General features: G+C 41.3%; 5 protein-coding genes and 1 long non-coding RNA gene across 9 annotated transcripts in view; 3 read left to right on the top strand and 3 right to left on the bottom strand.

Annotated features, from left to right (window-relative positions):
- The window catches only part of smim36 (small integral membrane protein 36), a 117,577-nt gene extending 108,587 nt beyond the window's left edge, over window positions 1–8,990 (bottom strand). For 2 of the 3 annotated variants that reach the window (XM_077626615.1, XM_077626616.1), the window contains exons 1-2: window positions 8,504–8,990; window positions 7,368–7,396 (exon numbers count right to left, since the gene is read on the bottom strand). In XM_077626615.1, coding sequence (XP_077482741.1) covers window positions 8,580–8,870 — 291 coding nt within the window. In that variant the 5' untranslated portion in view covers window positions 8,871–8,990 and the 3' untranslated portion in view covers window positions 7,368–7,396; window positions 8,504–8,579. Of the gene's footprint in view, window positions 1–5,893; window positions 7,397–8,503 lie in introns of those variants that run through there. The other variant, XM_077626614.1, reaches the window with a different exon arrangement.
- Window positions 280–5,651, top strand: hlfb (HLF transcription factor, PAR bZIP family member b). 2 transcript variants are annotated; one of them, XM_077626611.1, is made up of 4 exons: window positions 280–864; window positions 2,790–3,131; window positions 3,298–3,512; window positions 3,608–5,651. In XM_077626611.1, exons 1-4 carry the CDS (start codon window positions 735–737, stop codon window positions 3,824–3,826), a joined length of 906 nt encoding a protein of 301 aa, XP_077482737.1. In that variant the 5' UTR covers window positions 280–734; the 3' UTR covers window positions 3,827–5,651. The 2 variants fall into 2 exon arrangements, with proteins under 2 accessions (XP_077482737.1, XP_077482738.1); XM_077626612.1 differs by having other exon boundaries at window positions 291–864; window positions 3,611–5,651.
- Window positions 7,046–14,282, top strand: LOC144093255 (uncharacterized). Its single transcript, XR_013306251.1, has 3 exons — window positions 7,046–7,413; window positions 11,894–12,374; window positions 13,374–14,282. It is a non-coding gene; the product is annotated as an uncharacterized LOC144093255 (long non-coding RNA).
- Window positions 10,681–13,460, bottom strand: LOC144093252 (transmembrane protein 100-like). Its single transcript, XM_077626613.1, has 2 exons — window positions 13,320–13,460; window positions 10,681–12,407 (listed from the first exon to the last, which is right to left on the bottom strand). Exon 2 carries the CDS (start codon window positions 12,387–12,389, stop codon window positions 11,922–11,924), a length of 468 nt encoding a protein of 155 aa, XP_077482739.1. The 5' UTR covers window positions 12,390–12,407; window positions 13,320–13,460; the 3' UTR covers window positions 10,681–11,921.
- A 1,207-nt stretch (window positions 14,283–15,489) lies between the features above and the next one.
- On the bottom strand, window positions 15,490–18,452 carry LOC144092762 (uncharacterized). Its single transcript, XM_077625832.1, has 6 exons — window positions 17,956–18,452; window positions 17,062–17,149; window positions 16,911–17,002; window positions 16,672–16,836; window positions 16,512–16,603; window positions 15,490–15,871 (listed from the first exon to the last, which is right to left on the bottom strand). The coding sequence occupies exons 1-6, from the start codon at window positions 18,258–18,260 to the stop codon at window positions 15,795–15,797; spliced, it is 819 nt and encodes a 272-aa protein (XP_077481958.1). The 5' UTR covers window positions 18,261–18,452; the 3' UTR covers window positions 15,490–15,794.
- Window positions 18,453–18,500: 48 nt separating this feature from the next.
- Window positions 18,501–19,823, top strand: part of ankfn1a (ankyrin repeat and fibronectin type III domain containing 1a) — a 38,099-nt gene continuing 36,776 nt past the window's right edge. Inside the window, exon 1 of the mRNA XM_077626454.1 lies at window positions 18,501–18,538. Coding sequence (XP_077482580.1) covers window positions 18,501–18,538 — 38 coding nt within the window. The remainder of the gene's footprint in view (window positions 18,539–19,823) is intronic.

The raw sequence follows: 19,823 nt of genomic DNA on the forward strand, positions 1-19,823 counted from the left end.
TGATCGTTTAAATTGAAATTTAGTTTGATTGAAATAAGCAAAACCAAAATGTAATGATTTTTAAAAAATGCTAATGTTTTTTTATTCAAATGATAAGATGCTTTCTATCCACTTAAATAACACATGTAAGAAATTTATATAATTGTTCATTTCCATTGAAACTTAAAAATCAAACATTTTTCCTTTAGAACGTCTATTTTTATATAAATCTTTTTTTAGGCTGTGTCATTGCTGTTATTTCAAAGTACTCCTTTGTTCTCTATGTTCAGTTCTCCGGTCAAAGAGTTTCTTTCGAACTTTAGTTATGTCCATTTATTTTTATTCCTTGTCTGCAGCCAATGACAGTGGGCGTGGTCGTTGACGTGGGCACCTAGGCGTCTCAAACGACTCGTTTTTTCTGACTCCAATCCATTACAGCGCCTATCCGGACTTCAGTCTCATCCTACTCGCGTTGAAACATGAAGTAGTCTGGAAAACTCCTTCTAAAATCTATCTGGAATTAGTTTCCCAAAACCAGAAACGCCGATCTTTGCCGCAAATTGACGCTGCTTATCGCTTCATTGACTCGGCTGGAAGAGTCTCTCGACACTTCGCCTCGTCCACGACGTGCTCGGCACCCCCTTGGCTGAATCCTTCTTCACCGGCGACACGAGACCAGACACCGGACAGGCTTTCTCTCCTCGCACCGGTGTCGCGTGGACGTTCGTATCTGCTTTCGTGGGTGGGGCTTCACCATGGACAAGATGCCCCCATTGCTCGCGGGCGGACTCCACGGAACTTTCGTGCCCTCCGCCGCGCACGGAGTCCTCAAGTCGTTGCTGGAGAACCCGGTCAAGCTCCCCGACCGGCATGCACAACATGACGGTACAGAGCCGATGACCATTGCCGGGTTTATGATGTTTTCCCATCTCATTTCTGCTTGAAAGATATATGTTGGTGTGATGCACGGAACGACATTGCAAAAAAAGGTTGCCATCGTATGCTTGGGGAAGTTTTTTCTTAAACTAAAAAGAAAAAATAAAATAAAATGGAAAAGTGCAGTTTGCATGCCATTTTTATTTAGTGTTGATGACTTGACTTGAGTTTGTTATGTGATAGACGATCTAGATACAAAGCTGCAAATTGCTGCTTTTATCTACAGTGCATATGATGTCCATCTACTGTTATGAATAAGACGTACATAAAAGTGCGCAAAGTGTCCTCAAAGCGCTCATTGGCGGATTGTCTGTTATATAATGCTGTTTTGTGACATGAAACGGACGCTCTTTTCTATCCAAATGATTATTCCAAACAAGAATGTTTGCCATTTTAACCATGTTCAAGTAGAAGTCCTGCAAAAAGTACATAACTATTGCTTCTGGTAATATTACAGAAACCAACTATTGCTCACAATCAGAAATTAAACAAGAGTCGTTGTTTATAGTAATTTATTTCTAATAATATTCCAGAAACCAATTGAGATTTATGTTGAAGTAACTATTCATTTGGGTAATATTCAAGAAGCCTCCTTACAAATACAAACAGAAATTAAAAAATAACCGTTCTTTTTATTAGCTGTGATTTCAAAATAGGCGGCCCGGTGGGGCGAGTGGTTAGCGCGTCGGCCTCACAGCTCTGGGGTCAGTGGGTTCAAATCCAGGTCGGTCCACCTGTGTGGAGTTTGCATGTTCTCCCCGGGCCTGCGTGGGTTTCCTCTGGGTACTCCCACATTCCAAAAACATGCATGGTAGGCTGATTGGACACTCTAAATTGCCCCCTAGGTATGGGTGTGAGTGTGCATGGTTGTCTGTCTCCTGGCCACTGATTCAGGATGTCCCCAGCTTAGGGATAGGCTCCAGCACCCCCCGTGACCTTAGTGAGGATAAAGCGGTTCAGAAAGTCAGATGAGATGAGATGAGATGATTTCAAATAGTATTCCAGAAACCAATTTATGTTAAAGTATCTATTCATTCTGGTCATTTATAGTAACTGTTACTTCTAATTATTATATTCCAGAAACAAACTATTCCTTACAAACTAAAATGTTCTTTATATGATAAAGAATACTGTAAGGTTTATAGTAACTGGCACTTCTAGTAAACATGTCTATCCTAGTAATGTTCATGAAACTAACGATGAAATCATGTTTTGGTTGCACTTTTCATTCGTACTAAAAAGTCATTCGCTAGCGTTGAAGCTGATAGCTGTCCAATCTAATGGGGCTGAAAGAACAAAAATATATTTTTAAAAGATTTTCCTGGTCAAAATTGGAGTCATCGTTCATTAGAACTTGCATAAGAACATAGCTAGTTTTACAAAACACATTGTGTTGCTCCAAAACCAAAGAAATTGACATTTTAGTAAAATGAAACAACTCAAGCCAAGTAGTGACTTTGAAGCATTTTTTTTCCTCATTTTTATGACTTATTAAAATCTGAATACTGCATTTGGAAGTCCATTTGGACATGCTGAAATAACCTTTGAAAATGGCTATGATATACATTAGATAATACAAGATGATCATTATATCATATTATCCAATATTACATAAAGCACTCTAACTCACCGCATGGCAGTCATAATGACCCTTGTATTGTTTACTGACTGTTCCCATGATAACTGTCCACATCATACGACCAATCATTTTTCTCTGATCAGTCACGTGGTCAACCTATACTTTTGCTAACTACCACAACTAATGTAATATCAGTGTAAAAATACTAAACTTGCTTGACCTGAATATGAATCCCTTCATTTTTTATGTTAACATGAGTCAACGATTTTTAACCAAGTTTTATGGGTGGGTGCAGGATTTGTCAAGGATCAGAACAAGGAGAAGAAATTGGACGAGGAGTGCAGCGCCCCCCAGTCGGCCTTCCTGGGGCCCACGTTGTGGGATAAGACGCTGCCCTATGATGGCGACAACTTCCAGCTGGAGTACATGGATCTGGAGGAGTTCCTGTGCGAGAACGGAATCCCGGCCAGCCCGGTCCAGCATCCGGCACCCCCACCTCAGCCCGTCAGGGCACCACCTCTCCCAGTGCCAGTACCAGTGTCAGTGCCGTCCTCTGTGATGGACCTCAGCAGCCATGCCTCAACCTCTATTCACAATGTGCCACCCGGTTATCCTCTCAGAAACCCCAACAGACCAGGTACCATCTATAGATTCTTTAGACCAGGGGTGTCAAACGTAAATTGAATTAGGACTTTGAAAAACATGTTACCTGTCGCCACCTTCTGGCCGTAGACTGTCACTGCAGCACTTTCTGAATGCTTAAAAAAATGTAAGAAAATTATTTTTTCCCCATTGTTCCTTAGGCCTACTCAACTTCAGAAACACCCCTAGCCCGATTGACCCCGACTCCATCCAAGTGCCGGTGGGATACGAGCCGGATCCGGCGGATCTGGCGCTGTCCAGCATTCCGGGCCAGGAAATGTTTGACCCGCGTAAGCGCAAGTTCTCCGACGAGGAACTGAAACCTCAACCCATGATCAAGAAGGCTCGCAAGGTCTTCATCCCTGAAGATCTGAAGGTAATTTGAGGCTGGTGGCTTTTCAAAAATGGTCCAACTGACGGCAGTTTGGCATCGCCGTGGGAGGTAACTCGCCTTGCCTTGTTGCTTTTGAGCAGGACGACAAATACTGGGCTCGCCGCCGGAAGAACAACATGGCGGCCAAGCGCTCACGTGACGCCCGGCGCCTGAAGGAGAACCAGATCGCCATCCGGGCCGGCTTCCTGGAGAAAGAGAACTTGGCGCTCAGGCAGGAAGTGGGCGAGCTGCGCAAAGAGCTCGGACGCACCAAGAACATCCTGGCCAAGTATGAACCCCAACATGGACGTCTGTGAGGGCCCCACTAACACACGCACACACACACAAACAAGCTCACACAATTCCGCTCTGAAATCCCAATGGCTCCACTCACCTGTTCTTTTAATGTCTTTAATTTAACAATTCCACACCCTTTAAGTATTACACTTTCGACGGAACAAATTCGAGCTAACATTTTGTCATCTGTGCAACGTTTGGTCTAACAGGTCTACATTTACCGTATTATCCGCATTATAATGCACACCCAAAAGACTTCAAATTTTTCAAAAACTTGCAGCGCGCCCGAACCCAAGGCAAGAAATTCAATGGCAATTCAGCCATTTTGATTTGGCTTCTACTACGTCGGGCATTTACTCCCACCTGTGTCGAGCCAATGAGGGTCTCCAGATTGTCTTTGCCGAACCTTTGTTCCCAGCATGCACCTGTGCACTTGACACATGTTTATTTCTAGTGCGTGCATTTATATGTATATTACGTAATGTGCGTGCACGTGGCTGCCTTCTAAAGCCCATTTTCTGTTTGTCTTTTATTATCTTTTCAGCAGTATTTTATACCACATACTGGTGTCTGTGTATATAAATGATATATATTTGGGGTTAGACAGGGTTTTAAAAAAATAATGCATTTTTATTGGCGAACAATGTCATTAAAAGCCACATTTTAAGTGGATGACTATCAAATTACATATAGAGATATGAATATTCTTAGCCCTGATAAAAATCCCACCCCTAATATATAGCTAAATATATAGACAGAGCCCAAAAATGCCAAAACAAAGGAGAGTTCCATCCTTAAATGTCTTATTTTTGTAAAAATTCCAGACTTTGTTTCACAAAAAGACTTAAAAAGAAAAAAAATGCCAAAGTTGCTTTGACAGAATTGTTGAAATCACTTCACATAATGAACCCAAAGAGGAAATATTCTATACAAAATTATGAATAACCAAATAAAAACTTGAATGAAAGAGGTTTATACACACATTAGATATAATTTATTAATAAATGGATCGTTTAAATAAATTATTTATAAATAGTAGGACTTTATTTTGCCTTTAAAAGTTGCTACGATCACGTTTAAGTGCCACTGACAGATAAAGATGTCAAATTTATTTACAGTCTATTTTCGTCAATGGCAGACTGTTAAAAAAAAGATGAAAAGTCACAATTCCATCCACCAACATCAAGTATTTCCCATCCAAATGTTTCATCTGACCAAAGCAAATGCAGTTTTTAGCGTCAACTGGAAGCCATTTTGTTGTTTTGTAACGTTTGATATGACAAAACCAAACTCTTCACCACTGAATTATTATTAGTGCAATAATATTTTTTTTAAAAAAGTCATTTGTAACTTTCTGCACAGCTCAGCGCTGACATGAATGTATATTATATGGGTTTGCGCGCTATGATTACTATAGACCAAAACCAGTTGTGATGTTTGAATACTTTGGTTTTTTTTGTACATCAATGGGTATCTTGCGTGTATTTTGGGGGGATTTGGTTACACAACTTGAAGCACTACAGTATTGAAATCCATCCAATGTTTCATAACACGGGCATTAATTATTGTTTCCTCCTTTGTGGTTGGAAATACTGTAAAAGAGTACAAATTGATAATCGATAAATTTCATTTCCATGCAGAATGAACTTTTTATCAATGTACAGATACTTTTTCTTGGCTATTCTGAGCCTCTCGTGAATGTAAACATCCAACATGAAGCATTTGTTTCGGTTTTCTTTACTTATTGTGTAATTTATGTTTCTCTTCGATCTGATATTTCTATGCTCAATTCCTTTATTTATCCTGTTTGTTTCCATGAACATAAATAAAACATTTCAAAAAGTACTTTTTGCTTGAGTCGAAATGGCCAGAAGGTGGTGGCAAACTCACAAAAAACTTTTTTTTATGTACAATAGTGTTTTACCAATATAATTAATATTTCAGGAGAGTGTGTTCACACAAAAACATGTTAAAATTAATATATTCTTAAATGTACTGTGTAGCCAATTTTTTTTTATTTTTTTTATATCTTTCATATTATTTTGCAATAGTATTCAAATCTAAATATATTCAAAACATTTTTCAAATTTGAACTTCAGATGAATTTTATTAAAAAGTAAACATTGAAATTTGATCAGACACATCATCTTCACTAAAATGCATTTAAATGACAATAATAATGAAATATGAATTGATTTTGAGAACATAGATCTACACATACAAGATACTGTACAAATTGCAATTTGTGTACAGCTGTTAGTTGATGTGTTTAGCAGTAAATGTGAGTAATATTACATAAGGTCATTTTGAGGACATGAAAGTAATATTTAGTTAATCCTTTTTTTAGCTTCCAAATCTGCAAGCAGCAGCTGGCCCAAGAATTAAAAGTCCTCTGCTGCTCCCAGATGTTTTATATTAATCAACAACTGTACTTCAGTTCATCTCACGGAATAGAATTGGGAATAAAGTAGAAATAAAAGTGTATACAAAGGAACATCCAATTTCTATCACAACAAAGATGCTTATTGTTGTATACAAATTAATCTATTATACCAAAAGTTTCTTCAATTCAAAATAAATGTGTCATAAAATCTAATTATTTAGTGGAAAAAAGCCAAATATAAATACCGTATTGTCTGGACAATAAGTCGCACTTTTTTCATAGTTGGACCCAGCCTTAAGTACACTTATGTTGTGCTTTTTAGGCAATAGCTATCCCAGAAATGGAATTAATTTCCATTAACAGGTGCCCATTTTGTCTGTTGATACCAATTTTACGATTACTTTAATGTACAATGTTTGTTCTTTATCTGACGAATCAAAAAACTGCCCCCCAAAACATGCGACTCGCACATATTTCTTTCCATTCATTGGCTGGTGCGACTTATAGTCCGAAAAATACGGAATTCCAATTCAACATTGAATACAACCAATAATAAACATAATTCTTAACCAGAATAATTGTTCATCAATTGCTGCAGAAGTGACATTTTTCTGAAAAGGGACATTTTGAGGCGGGATTATGTGGGACGTCCTCGCTCGCTCGCCATCAGACGGGTTGCATGTTTGTGGGCCAACAAAGTCCGGTCTTATGTAAGCCCCCCCGATGGACGCACAAAAAAAGCACAAACCCATTTTTAATACGGCCTGCTAATACTCTGCGGGTAGAGTTTAATCCACAAACATGGAAGATGGGCACAGACGGATAAGTGTGCAATTCCTCTGATGGATGAGTGACGGGCTGCTTTATATAAGCGGATTTGGACAAAGCATCAAAACAACTTCCTTTTCATTATCCTTATGTCCTTTTTGACTTTGGTCTTTATACACTGATGAAGATGTTTTTTGGTTTTCATGAGAGAAAAGAAAATGGTGGCCCAACATTGCCATGGAATGAATGAATAATTATCTTGACATGAAATTAGAATATTCTTTTCATAGGAAAAGCCCTCGTTGTCATTTTGAGTCATGTGACCAACAGGTCATGTGACCTAAAGGTGAGCAAAGTCAGGTTTAGGAAGAGTCCAAAGGGATTGTGGGAGTTGGATTCCTTGTTTTTTTCCCCCCAGCAGGCCAAGTGAGACAAAAGCCTGGAAGAAAACAACATGTGAGTACAACATGTGAGTACAGTTTGTGAATAATAAAAAGATATAGTGAGTACACAAGGACGGTTATTGAAGAAATATGCTAATTGGCTTCCATAGATGGCGATAGATGTCCAATTTATTTGGACTGGGAGGGGTTGGCAGAGATTTGCTGTCTGGTGTTTAAAGTCCAAAAAGTTACATCTTCTTGTATGTAATTAACAGAAAAGATCTGGGCTGATCATTAATCAGATCTAAATGTGATGTTAATCTGGTAATCCCGCTTGATATTCCGTGTGATGCGACCGCCAATCAATGTGTAATCTTCAAACATCGTCTTGCAAATATTGTAAATATTTTTAACTTGTAACAGTCAAACTTTTTAACTTCACTAAAAATCTTTGTTTTGGGAAAAACTACATTTTCATGTAGTATTTTTTTTATATTAAAATGCTTAGCTGGCACTAAGATTAAGATGTAAATTTTTAAGCAAATTACATTCCAACTTGTTTAAAGTTGGGGGGTTTTATGATTCGACTGTTTGGACTCTCTTTTATTTTCATTTAAATATGGGTGGTCCGGCTGATGAGTGGTTAGCAGGTCACAGTAGGGGTCCACCTGTGTGGAGTTTGCATGTTCTTCTCCGGCCTGCGTGGGTTTTCTCCGGGTACTCCGGTTTCCTCCCACATTCCAAAGACATGCATGGTAGGCTGATTGGACACTCTAAATTGCCCCTAGGTATGAATGTGAGCGTGAATGGTTGTTTGTCTCCTTGCACCCTGCAATTGGCTGGCCACCAATTCAGGGTGTCCCCCGCCTCTGGCCTGAAGTCAGCTGGGATAGACTCCAGCACCCCCTGCGACCCTAGTGAGGATAAAGCAGTTCAGAACATGAGCTGCGATGAGATGAAATATACGATCGACTCAAAATGGAGCATTGCCCCTTTCCCCCATTTATTGCAATTGTCCACTTTAGTCTTAAAAGTCCCTTTTCCAGACTTAAAGGACCTCCATTTTGTTAACGTCAATGACTCTCCCTTGACTCCAAAAGTTTGAGAAGCCATTTTGTGCTTATCCCAGATTCCCAGAAATGACCTAATTGCACTTTTCTTACCCCTGACGGAGGCTCGAGTGGACGCGGACCGAGCGGGGTGCTCGCAATTTCACAGGCCGGTCCCTCCCCTCCCTGCTCACACCAGGGTGCTCTTCTTCTCTCTATCTCGGCTCAGGTCGGGCGTTGGCGGCTCGCCCGCGCGAGTGGACGCGGGCGAGTTCTGCATGACCACCAGGCGGATGGGCGACTGTCCCGGAGCGGGCGGGGCGTTATCGGGAGCGTACTCCTTGGTGGGGTCCTTCCCCCGACAGTCGTACAAGATGCAGGAGATGAGAAAAACAAGGAGGAGGATGACATAGCTGGCCACCAGGATGATGAGGTTGAGTGTGACCGGGTCAATCTCCAGGTAGAATTCCATAAAACCCATGCTGAAGCTTCATAGCGCGACCGGCGACCGGCGAGAGGAGAGAAGAGGAGAGGCTGGGCGACGGGAGATGAAATGAGAGAGATAACCCGCGTGATGGGAGCAGCGAGCGGCAGCCGGCCGGGGCTGGGTGGGAATTAATCCGACCTTCCGTGTCGGCGACCAATGGCAAAGGCTGCTCACTTTTAATAACATAAGCCGCGTTGGGACGCACCATGCCGAGGGTGAATCGTGGAAGGTTAACACCTTGAAAAGCAGATCTTGGAGCAAAAAAAGTGGTCTAAACTATCAACTTTTGGACAATTTATAATGACCTCTGACCTTTCGCAGTTGGTGCGAGAAAGCCATTTGTTTTGTAATCGGGGTTTACAAATTTTAAACTCGAAATGCATTGGGTGGCGGCCCTCTCTAGTCAGGGACCCCGTTCAAAATGGGGCGGCAATTCTATTGCTACACACCACTTCCCCAACTTCCTACGTTGTCCCCACCCCGCCATTTTCAACAACTGTTTAAATCCGTCAGCACGCGCACACATGAAAGGAGGCGACCGAAGGAAGGGCCTCTCCCAGGGTGACCAGACATTCAGGGGTGCTGGAGATCATACAGTTATGATATGGGAAATGACTAAGCAGTACATTTTGAATGAATTAAGATGAAGGAAAAAAAAGACAAAATTGACATGTATTATCATCTGCCTGTTTTTAGCCCTGATTTGATGGGGGACCTGACCTCCACCGGGGGTCAAAGTTGAGGAGGCGGGCGTGGACGAGCGGCAAACGTTTTCCTGTTCTCCGGCCGGTCCCTTTCATCCAGTCTCTTTGCGTGCCAGGCCTTTTCCGCCCGGGAGTCTTGGGTGTGATTAGCGTTAGCGCTGCCACTGTGCTACATCTCAGGAAGGGAGGGCGCAGATGGGATATCCCTTTTCCACAGAAACCCTACTTGTCAACTTCTTTGACTTGATTCCTCAGAATTTCAATTTCTATTTCTATAAATACACACATTATATATATATATATATATATATATATATATATATATATATATATATATATATATATATATATATATATATATATATATAAATGAATAAACATGCAAACCCCAAAAATGAAGACCCACCTGTATTTATATTTATAGATATAGAAATTCTAAGGAATCTAGTCAAAGAAGTTGACAAGTAGGGTTTCTGTGGAAAAGGGATATGTATTTGTGTGTGTGTGTGTGTGTGTGGGTGGCCCGGCGGCGAGCCAAGGGTTCGATCCCAGGTGGTTCTTCATTATTGGAGTTTGCATGTTTTTTCAGGCTTACGTGGGTTTTCTCCTGGTATTCCGGTTTCCTCCATCATCCCCAAAAATATACATGTAGCCTGGTTGAAGACTCTAAATTGCCCCGAGATGTGAGTGTGAGCATGAATGGATGTCCTTGGTCCCCTCATGCCCTGCGATTGGCTGGCCATCAATTCCAGGTATCCCCTGCCTGGTGCATTCAGTCAGCTGGGATAGGCTCCAGCACCCCCCGCGGCCCTTGCGAGGATAAGCGGTCCAGAAAATGAATGACTGTATATGTGTGTTTCAACCCAAGGTCTATCACCATCACAATGGCAGCCGATGAGTTATTATATTGAAGTTTTATGATGTCACTTCCTATCCACTTCCTAGAAAAAATAATCCCGTTCACACTTCCAGCACGCCACAGTTAGGTCAGGATAAAGTTAGCGAAAGTGACCACACAGCCCTGCTACCCCCTTGAGGGACCCCTTCAACCCCCCTTCTCGCACCTCACTTGTTGCAAGGCAACATCAACACAACACAAACAAAGTTCTGGTAACTTTATTCATAGAAAAGCATCAAGTTGTGCTTAAAGGGCAAGTGACGCATGAATAAATAAGTCAGTAAAAAATCGTTTTATTAACTGTTCTATTTTGGTGACATTCTTTGATTATTAACAGTATTAAACATCTGAGAAGAATGTTTGGTATTTTGCTGTTACTTGTGCGTTTACATGAAAACATTTTTAATACCAAGTGCAGGACAAAGATTTTAAGTTCATCTCCTGAAACAGGTACACACAGTTCTTTGATCAGGGTTTTTTTGTGTAAATAACGAGATTAACCAACGAGAAGCAATGTGGTGAAACTCAGCAGTTAGATAGGTGAAAAATATCTGATAGTAGCTGGTTTGTTTTATTTCAAATCCCAAATTTTGCAGTGAGGATACACCTAAATTTCACAATACACTCAAATATCGCAAGTTTTTATGCGTTGAGGGTGTTCGCCAGATGTTTCCATATTAAAACAAATCACCAGCGCGTAACGGAAACACGTTTAGCAATTTTATACCCGAAAAGAAGTGACTTCAAATAATCCCTTTGTGTGTACTCGTTTTACGCGGAGTTGCAAATTTTTGTCCATTTGTCAAGAAATAGCATAGAAAGTACCGTTTATGCACATTTTAGCAGCATTCATATGTCCTTAAGTCATCAAAAAGTTGTAATTCATTTAAAAAAATACCCATTCCCTGGGTCAGACTGACGCTTTTATCTGATTGGTCACACTGTTTTACAAATTGAGATTTGATGACCAATCCATAAGAGAAGACTATTTACAATTGGTCCAAGTCCTTCAGTTTGCGATCTACTTGCCAAAATTCCATCCAGCGTCTCATCAAGCTTTCTACACGAGCTAATTACAAACGTATCAAACTAATTGGCTGCCATTGACAACAATAGACATTCAAACCATTTGAACTGTGACTGCCAGCCGTCCAAACTCAAACGGACCGTCAATGGCAGACAATGAGTTAAACATAACTACCACGTGAGCCTCAAAATGACCTAAAAATGATCAAGTTGCCTGTTTTCCAGAATGATAAGCTGACCTGATGAAAAAAATAAAAATGATTGCATATACAGTCAAACACAAAATAAGTCAAGACAAGAATACATTTGTTGATTTCGCAGAAAATACGCAACTTGAATTCCTAAGGCATTTAGGGAGTAGTTATGATTAATTGGAATTGGATTATCAGGATCTCCTGGAAAGCTCCTGATTTCCAATCATTTTTCAGCCCTGAAGCCAAGCCTGGCAACGTCTTCGTACCCCTGGCCGACCACCAGGTCGGCCTGGCTCTCCCTCCTCCTTTGGTCCCTCTTGCCGCGTTTTCGGAGCTTCCAACAGGCCACGCTAGCCGCCAGCAGGCCAAGTCCGGCCCCCAGGAGCACCAGCCCCAAGACGGAGATGGTGGACCCGTGCGAGTTGAAGGTGTAGGCCAACCCGGTCACCACCACCCCGGCGATGAGAATCACCAACCCGAAGGGCACGGTGCAGCGGTAGCAGGACATCTCGGCGCCCCCCGTGGCCGCGCTCAGGAGCTGCGCCTCGTTGATGTGCGGGACCCACGTCGCCGTGACGACGGCGTCGCCGTCCTTACCGCCCGAGCTGAGCTTCTCGTAGGAGAACGACGCCAAGTTGCCGTCTTCCGGCGGGACCGTCTTGCCGGCCAGGAAGAGGTGAGCCATCTTCATCAGCCAATCACAGAGCAGCTAGGTCAGACCACACACAGGTGTTTTTGATTGACAGCTTGCATTGGGACTTAAGACAGCTATTGATAATGATAGGAGCCCATGTTTCAGTGTCTTTGATGGTGCTAGACGTCTAAAACCATTTCGAAACAAGATGGTTCAATCTGTCTAAGAAAATCGGTTTGATTATCGGTATGTTTATAAATATGTGACAGAAACATATATTGACTCTGATAATCAGACTATCAAAATATGTCTATCATTGCGCATGTGAACTAAATAGTATGCAATTCGCCTTTATCCACATAAAACAACTCAAATTTGATTGTACGCGCAAGAGTACCTCGTTTCGGGGACATCCATTGTTTGGATTGAAGGCCAAATCAGGATGTCCGATTTGTATACCTCCATTAATCTAGCTATGCTGACTCGAATTGAAAAGGGCAAAATCTGTTTGGTTATCTACATGTGTACTATGCGCCAATGTTAATCAGGTTTTCGCGGATTCCAAATGAAAGCATGGCGAATCAGAACCGGTCGCAGCATCAGTCTATAGCTGACAATGATTATCTTAGCAAGTACTTTTTTTTTCTGTGCCTTGGCCTAACATTGTTCATGGTGGGCCAAACAGAGCAGCTGGTCGAAACATTTTTATTGGCAGTTTGGAACCAATTTCAACCAATGCGACCAAAAATCCGTGATCCAACGCCGCTTCATTAGTCATCAATGTATTCATCTACCCCAACAATGTCTTTGTTTTTCTTTGCCAACGATGTACAGTGGCAACAATCAACAAATTATCTTTCACAAACTGGGAATAATCCCAATTGACCAGTCAAGACAATGAAATATTCCCAAATTAAAGTGCCTCAAGACATTTCGGCTCTCAAAATCAATCAACCCAAAGACTAATTTGATTGTTAATCGACTCACGACTGAAGTGTGCGGTTCTTCATCTCGGTGTCATCTTCCTTTTCTTTCCTCCAGGTTTGCACGCGTGGTCCCGACTAAAGCAAAGTCCGAGTGGAGATGACTATCAATAGAAAAGGGCTCCCTCCTCCTCCTCCTCCTCCTCTTCCTCCTCTTCCTCCTCCATGAACCTCCTACTCCACCGAGCAGCAAATTTTAACTCTTTCCTGCCTTCGAAATGACACCGCGCGCGACCGGGCTTGACGTCTTTCCATCCACACGGACGTGCGTGCTATTTATACAACAATGGTGGGCTATCACAATGCCATTGTGTAGGAGCGCAAGTGTCCTCGAGGGGTTAAAAATGACGAACAGAGCAGGATTCTGGTTTCCATGTTTCTCCATCCAACTGAGAACATCTGGCCTGGTTCTTTTTTCCCCCCTTTTTCATGTTTAAATCCTCAACAGGCTGTGCTTGTGCAGGAGGTGGAGAGGAAAGGGAGGGGAAGGGGAGGGGGTACGTGGGGGTCAGTGAGCGAAGGGGGCCCCTTGATCCGGGGTGAAGCCGAGGAGTCACCTCGGCCAAAGCTGGATGGATGTAAGCTTGCGGGAAAGGATTTTAATACAGCGGACTGAAGTGGATAAATAAAAAGTCCACAGAAAATCCCTTTGAAGTGATTAGAGAGCAGGGAATGATGAATGTGTTCGGAAACATTCACTCATTCACTGCTCCTTAATCATCATGTGGGTTTGTTTATATAGTGGACCGCATACAGAAGATCACCAAAAACGGTCTTAAACTCGAATGGATTTTCATATGGGAGAGTAAATAGGTCACTATGTGTTGAAACAATGACTAATTATGTAGTATTTTTCATTCACCATTTTCAATATTTGAGGAAAACGGGTCCAGCATGCGAAAAGTTAAAACTGCAAAACTGTCTTGATTGAACAGATAAAATACTTGATTACTTCGCTTCTAAGCAATTTATGGCCTAATCATTTAATTATTCAAAAAATAGTTTAAAAAATATATATATATAAGTCTGCTTTGGGGGTAGGCTATTATGTATTAATTAGTTGCGAAACATTTTCAAACACTTGCTTTTATTCGGTTCTTTGGTTATGTTATTTTCTTATTCTTTCTGAAATGTCATGCAAAAAATATAAGATAACGCTGTACTGTCCCAACAGACATGTTGATAATCGATTAATCAATATTATTATTTTATTAAATGCCAAAATACCTTTAGCTGTTCAACCAATTCAGGTCCCTTGAAAACTCCAGTAAACATTAATCGAGTATAATTATTTAACGTGATTATTCGAGTATTTCAAAACACGATTAATTGAGTATTTTTGTTCTAAATGTCTTCTTTGTGAAAGCAGTCATGCAAAAATATGTCTGGGACCACTATATACTCACTGTCCTGATGAAATTAATACGCTGGTTTATTAATTGGGTTTGACCTGACTTTTAACACATTGTCGACTGCATATATTTTTTGCACTACTATGGGTTTTTCAAAAGCCGGTTTAAATAAGGACTCAGCCTTCTCACTATAATTTGGAATAGCAGTAGGAAATGGTTGAGCGATATACTATCAGGTATAATGGAGTGTCTCGTGAGTGGTGGATCGTTGATGATCCTTCCACCTAAGATTGACGATCCTCTGCAGAGGCTGTGATGTGCATCCGAGTGCTCAATGGCTTCCTTCCCGGATCCAGTTCCGGGTCTGTGGAGGCTACATGAACAACAGATGGTTTGGGGAGGGGGTTGTATACTGAATTTTGCACGGCTTTTCTCCTCCTGCTCTTTTTTTTGCTTTGTGATGATTACAAAATGAAAATCAGATTTTTAGGTGATCCCTCAGGAGTATTACAAAAGACGTTTTACACAACGTTTAGCATCATGGGAAAAAAAGGGGGTTGGGGTATTTAAGCCAAAGTAAACATGAAGCACGCAATTCATTTTTCTGGGGTTTTACATTCTAAACTTTTGAATTCAAGGCCCAAGTTGGAATTTTGAAAAGCAAAATTGGACAGCACATCTGGAGTTTATTTCTAAGATAATAAAAAAACCTAGTATTTAGATTGCAGATACTTTGTTTTTGGTGATATTAACAGTGTTACGTGTCAATCATAAGTCATCTATGTTACACTCTGCTGACATCCAGCGGTGATTGAAAAAAAGTCCACTTTTTAATTATTTTTATTCCATCCTTACATGCAATTTGACATCAACACTCACAATGCAACTTGTACATGTCAATGAACATTCCAACTAAAATACTAATTAGAATCAAAGCGACACTTTAGTCAATCAAAGTGTTCTCCAGTTTGATTGTCGACGTGATGACAGCAAAATTATCAATACGAGGCAAGCTATGGTTGGTAGTATCATGATGTATGATGTAACTCTCTATATATTATATGTATTTATTTCAGGTCCAAGGGACGGTCATGTGGCAAAAGCGACATGACAACACCTGGTGGGCTTCACGTCCTTTTGAAATCGGTCAAAATGGTATCCAGGGAGCGGAACGCCCTGAAGAATTCATCCTCTGTTTTTGCCCCTGTAAGTGGAGAAAAACAACAGATAAAACATGAAGTGAAAATGAATGAAACTAACATTTAAACTTTCTGTCCAATCAGGGGTTTCTCAAAAAAAATGTGTTGCAACAAATCCATACTGACTTCAGACACTCGGCTCTGCTTTTTTTTAAACTTTTCTTTTAATATTAAATTACTGGATGACCACTCAGATTTTAATTTATTTCTATCATGACTTGGTCAGACTACACGTCTACTACATTGGTTGATTAATTATAAAATAAGAAGTGGATTCATCATTTAGAGACATTATGACTTTTAAAAAATGGTCTATTTGGTCGATTTTAGCGCCTAAAAAGTATTTAGATTGTATTTATACTTCCACTTTGCAGTGCATTGTTTTTGGTTCCAATCCATTTTCACATCTGAAACATTAAGACCTGACTAATATAGGAACAAATGTTATTTTCATAGAGACAGATTAGTTGACTATTTGCAGAAGTAATGACTATTCAATTCAATTCAATTTATTTGGCAAGAAAAGTCGAATGATTGCAAAAACAATCAACGACTATCAAAAATAATGGGACTATTTTGAGTTTTAAGTGTGGATGCGACCTACAAATGTACTTTACTCAACTGTCCATCCATGTGTTTACTTACCAACCAGCGAGACAGAGCCAGAAGAGAATATGGATGCCGTCATACCGGGGCGGAAGTTGTACTGCAGCGCAGGAAACAGCTCAGGTTCATAACTGAGGAAAAGTACATTGATATGAACCGAGAGCTCAACAAAGGCCTTGTGGTCTAGCCTTCAGGTGACCTGCAGTGGTCTTGGTGGGCCAAGAAGAGATCCTCCAGGTTGATGGGGAAGGTTTTGCAAGTACCGCCGATGTTTAACACCTTGAAGTCCAGGAAGCGTGCCGGGTAACCCAACTTAAGGATCTTGAAGGCAAACTTCCTGGCAGCCACACGAGACTCGTTCTCGCTGCCGGATAGGAAAACAGTCGGATTCCACCGATTGCAATGCAGACAAAAGCGGAGACGGACGGACGGACGGACCTCTTGGCTCCTGTGCAGAAAAGGATTCCGGACTGGAAGATCCTGGCTGTGGTCTGGGGCTTGCGGATCTTCATGACCAGCGACTTAAAGACCTGACAGCAGGAAATCAAAGGTCAGTGATAAAGAAAAAGAGCAAAACGATTAGGTTTACCGTTGACAGGTGCTGCACATTCCACGAATTCCGAGCTATGAACTCCAAATCCAGATCACACCCCAGTTTCACCGAGGACGTCACATTCCTGCAGCAAAAAAATGATTTATTCCATATCCTACTATTGCGCTGAGATGTCCATGCTGAATATCTTTGTAATTTAATTTGGTTTTGTGATTTATTTACATCAATTTGTCAAGTTAAAAGTAAGAGCTAGCAGAAACATAAATCTAACATTCCTAGAGATTTGGAAGCCTGTTGTGATTATACCCAGTTTACACTATAAAAGGCAATCATAAATGACATTAAACAAGCCTTGATATCTTTTCACTATTATACCCAGTTTACACTACAAGGCAATCATAACTGTGACATTAAACAAGCCTTGATATCATTTCACCTCATCTCATTTTCTGAACCGCTTTATCCTCATTAGGGTTGTGGGGGGTGCTGGAGCCTATCCAAACTATCTCCGGGCCACAGGCAGGGGACACCCTGAATCGGTGGTCAGCCGATCACAAGGCACAATGAGACGGACAACCATTCACACTCACACCCATACCTAGGGGCAATTTAGAGTGTCCAATCAGCCTACCATGCATGTTTTGGGAATGTGGGAGGAAACCGGAGTACCCGGAGGAAACCCACGCAGGCCCGGGGAGAACATGCAAACTCCACACAGATGGACATGACCAGGATTTGAACCCATGACCCCAGAGCTGTAACCACTCCGCTATTTTATCATATTCTGTGATATAAAATAGCAGATAATCAAAAAAAGTGAAGACCTCATGGGTGATAGTCGTACTTATACATGGAAAAGCAGAATGCTCAAAATGCGAGATGTCAAAGCCAAACTTTTGTTTTTTTGTTTTTGTTTTTTGTTTTCTTAACTGAATCTGCGGACCGGTACGGGGCTTGGCTGGCCAGCGGCCGGCAGGCCTGCGAGCGCCGGGGGTGGCAGAGGAGGAAGTGGCGGAAGGTGAGCCCCGCGGAAGAGGCAGAGAGGCCGGCCCCGGAAGAGTGAGCGGCCCGGCAAGAGGCGCTAGAGGCGGCGGCGGTGGAGGCAGCAGCAACGGGGATTCCATCACCACCGGGAGGAAGGCAGCCATCGGGTCGGGGTTCCTGCACAGCGCCTGCATGGCCAAAATCCTCCGCTCGTTCTCGGACAGCTGTCGGCTTTCCACCGCCAGAAACATCCTTCCCCCCACCCCGAAGCAAAGCACCAGTACAGCGGGAAAGGGACACCCTTTTCGGGGGAAACTAGTTAGGCGATTTGCGTGGCTCTCTGCGGGGAAGGAGAAGAAAGCAGTAGAGCCCACGAGCTGGTTTATTTCGAAAAGGACTCCACAAGCCTCCCCGGGAGCACGAATTAAAGTTGGCCGTTTCAAAGAGTTTGACTCCTCACAAAGAGTTGACGCGCATGACATAAATAGGGGATGGTTTGTGACATCAAGCAGGAGCGTGGACTTTCAGCGTGGACCCCCTCAAGTCCAGCAGACCCGGCCTACGTTTATAGATATACTTTGGTTCATGAAAGCGTGCAATGTTTTGGCACATTTGCCCTGTTTACATAACTGATTCGTATGTATTCTAAACAAGCATGTCAGTGATTAAAAGACTGCAAAATCATAGCTGCTGACACAAATATTATACAAAAAAATAGTGACACTTAAAGTGTACACATAACTTTTAAACATCTAAACACAGTTTATGAGTATATAACAAACACTACGCTACCATTAAGACAGTACGTACTTTTAAAAAGCAACTATTTAATCTTTCATATTCCTTTTTGAACTATATTGGGATTGTAAAACAATCTGAAATTATGTTTTGATTGATACTGCTCAGAAACATGGATGTTTTGTACAGTCGTTTTAATTCCAGCAGGGGGAGCATTTTATTAAATCTTTTAGATAATAAGAAGCATAAACATTAATGTGACCCAAGATTGAGAATAATCAAAACAATAACAAAAGAAAAAACTCATGTCCTCAAGTTACAGTTATGCTTACAGCAAGCCATAAATGTTTTCTTCTCACAAAATGCAGTATTGAGAATGATTGTGACATTGTATAATGTAAATTTCTTCAAAATTATTGTAAACTGAAATACATCTCATTCTTCTTCAAACATATTTACACATATGGATGTGTGCCACTATCTTGTAGTAAGAAATGAAATTACAACCAAGCAAATGGAGAAATAGAACATAATAATGTGATAAAGTAATTGGTGCGATAGTGCTTCTTGGCCAGAGGAAGAACACTTTTTATTATTTGTTTACCTGATTGACAGGACTAGGTTAAATGATCAGTCGCTTTCACCCTGCACGCATACTAGTGTTACATTCATTTATAGATGCTAGATCTAAAAAAAAACTTATTGCACAGCAACTGGACGTTATTTCTTAGTACTTGCTCATACCAGGATGTAATTTTACTACTTTTGCTATGGGTGCAATACTAGTGAGTGGTACATTGAATTATGCAAATTGTGGGCATGTATATGTTTATGAATGGGTGGGCGTGCTTCCTGTTATTAATCCCACTGAGCATTTCCCTTGTTTAAATTTCAGCATCAAAGCAACTCGCAGGAGACTCTTGCCTCACTTATTCCTTCAATTCCTGCACATTTCTTATTTTATTCACGTTCCCCTCCTGATATTTCATTTTCTTTTCCACTCGTGTCCTAGTACCACTTTTCCTACTCCGTCAAGTGCCCTTAAGAGCGTCCTTGTTTCCTTCAAATCTCAATTT

Source organism: Stigmatopora argus, chromosome 18 (genome assembly GCF_051989625.1).
Source record: "Stigmatopora argus isolate UIUO_Sarg chromosome 18, RoL_Sarg_1.0, whole genome shotgun sequence".
NCBI classification, from domain to species: domain Eukaryota; kingdom Metazoa; phylum Chordata; class Actinopteri; order Syngnathiformes; family Syngnathidae; genus Stigmatopora; species Stigmatopora argus.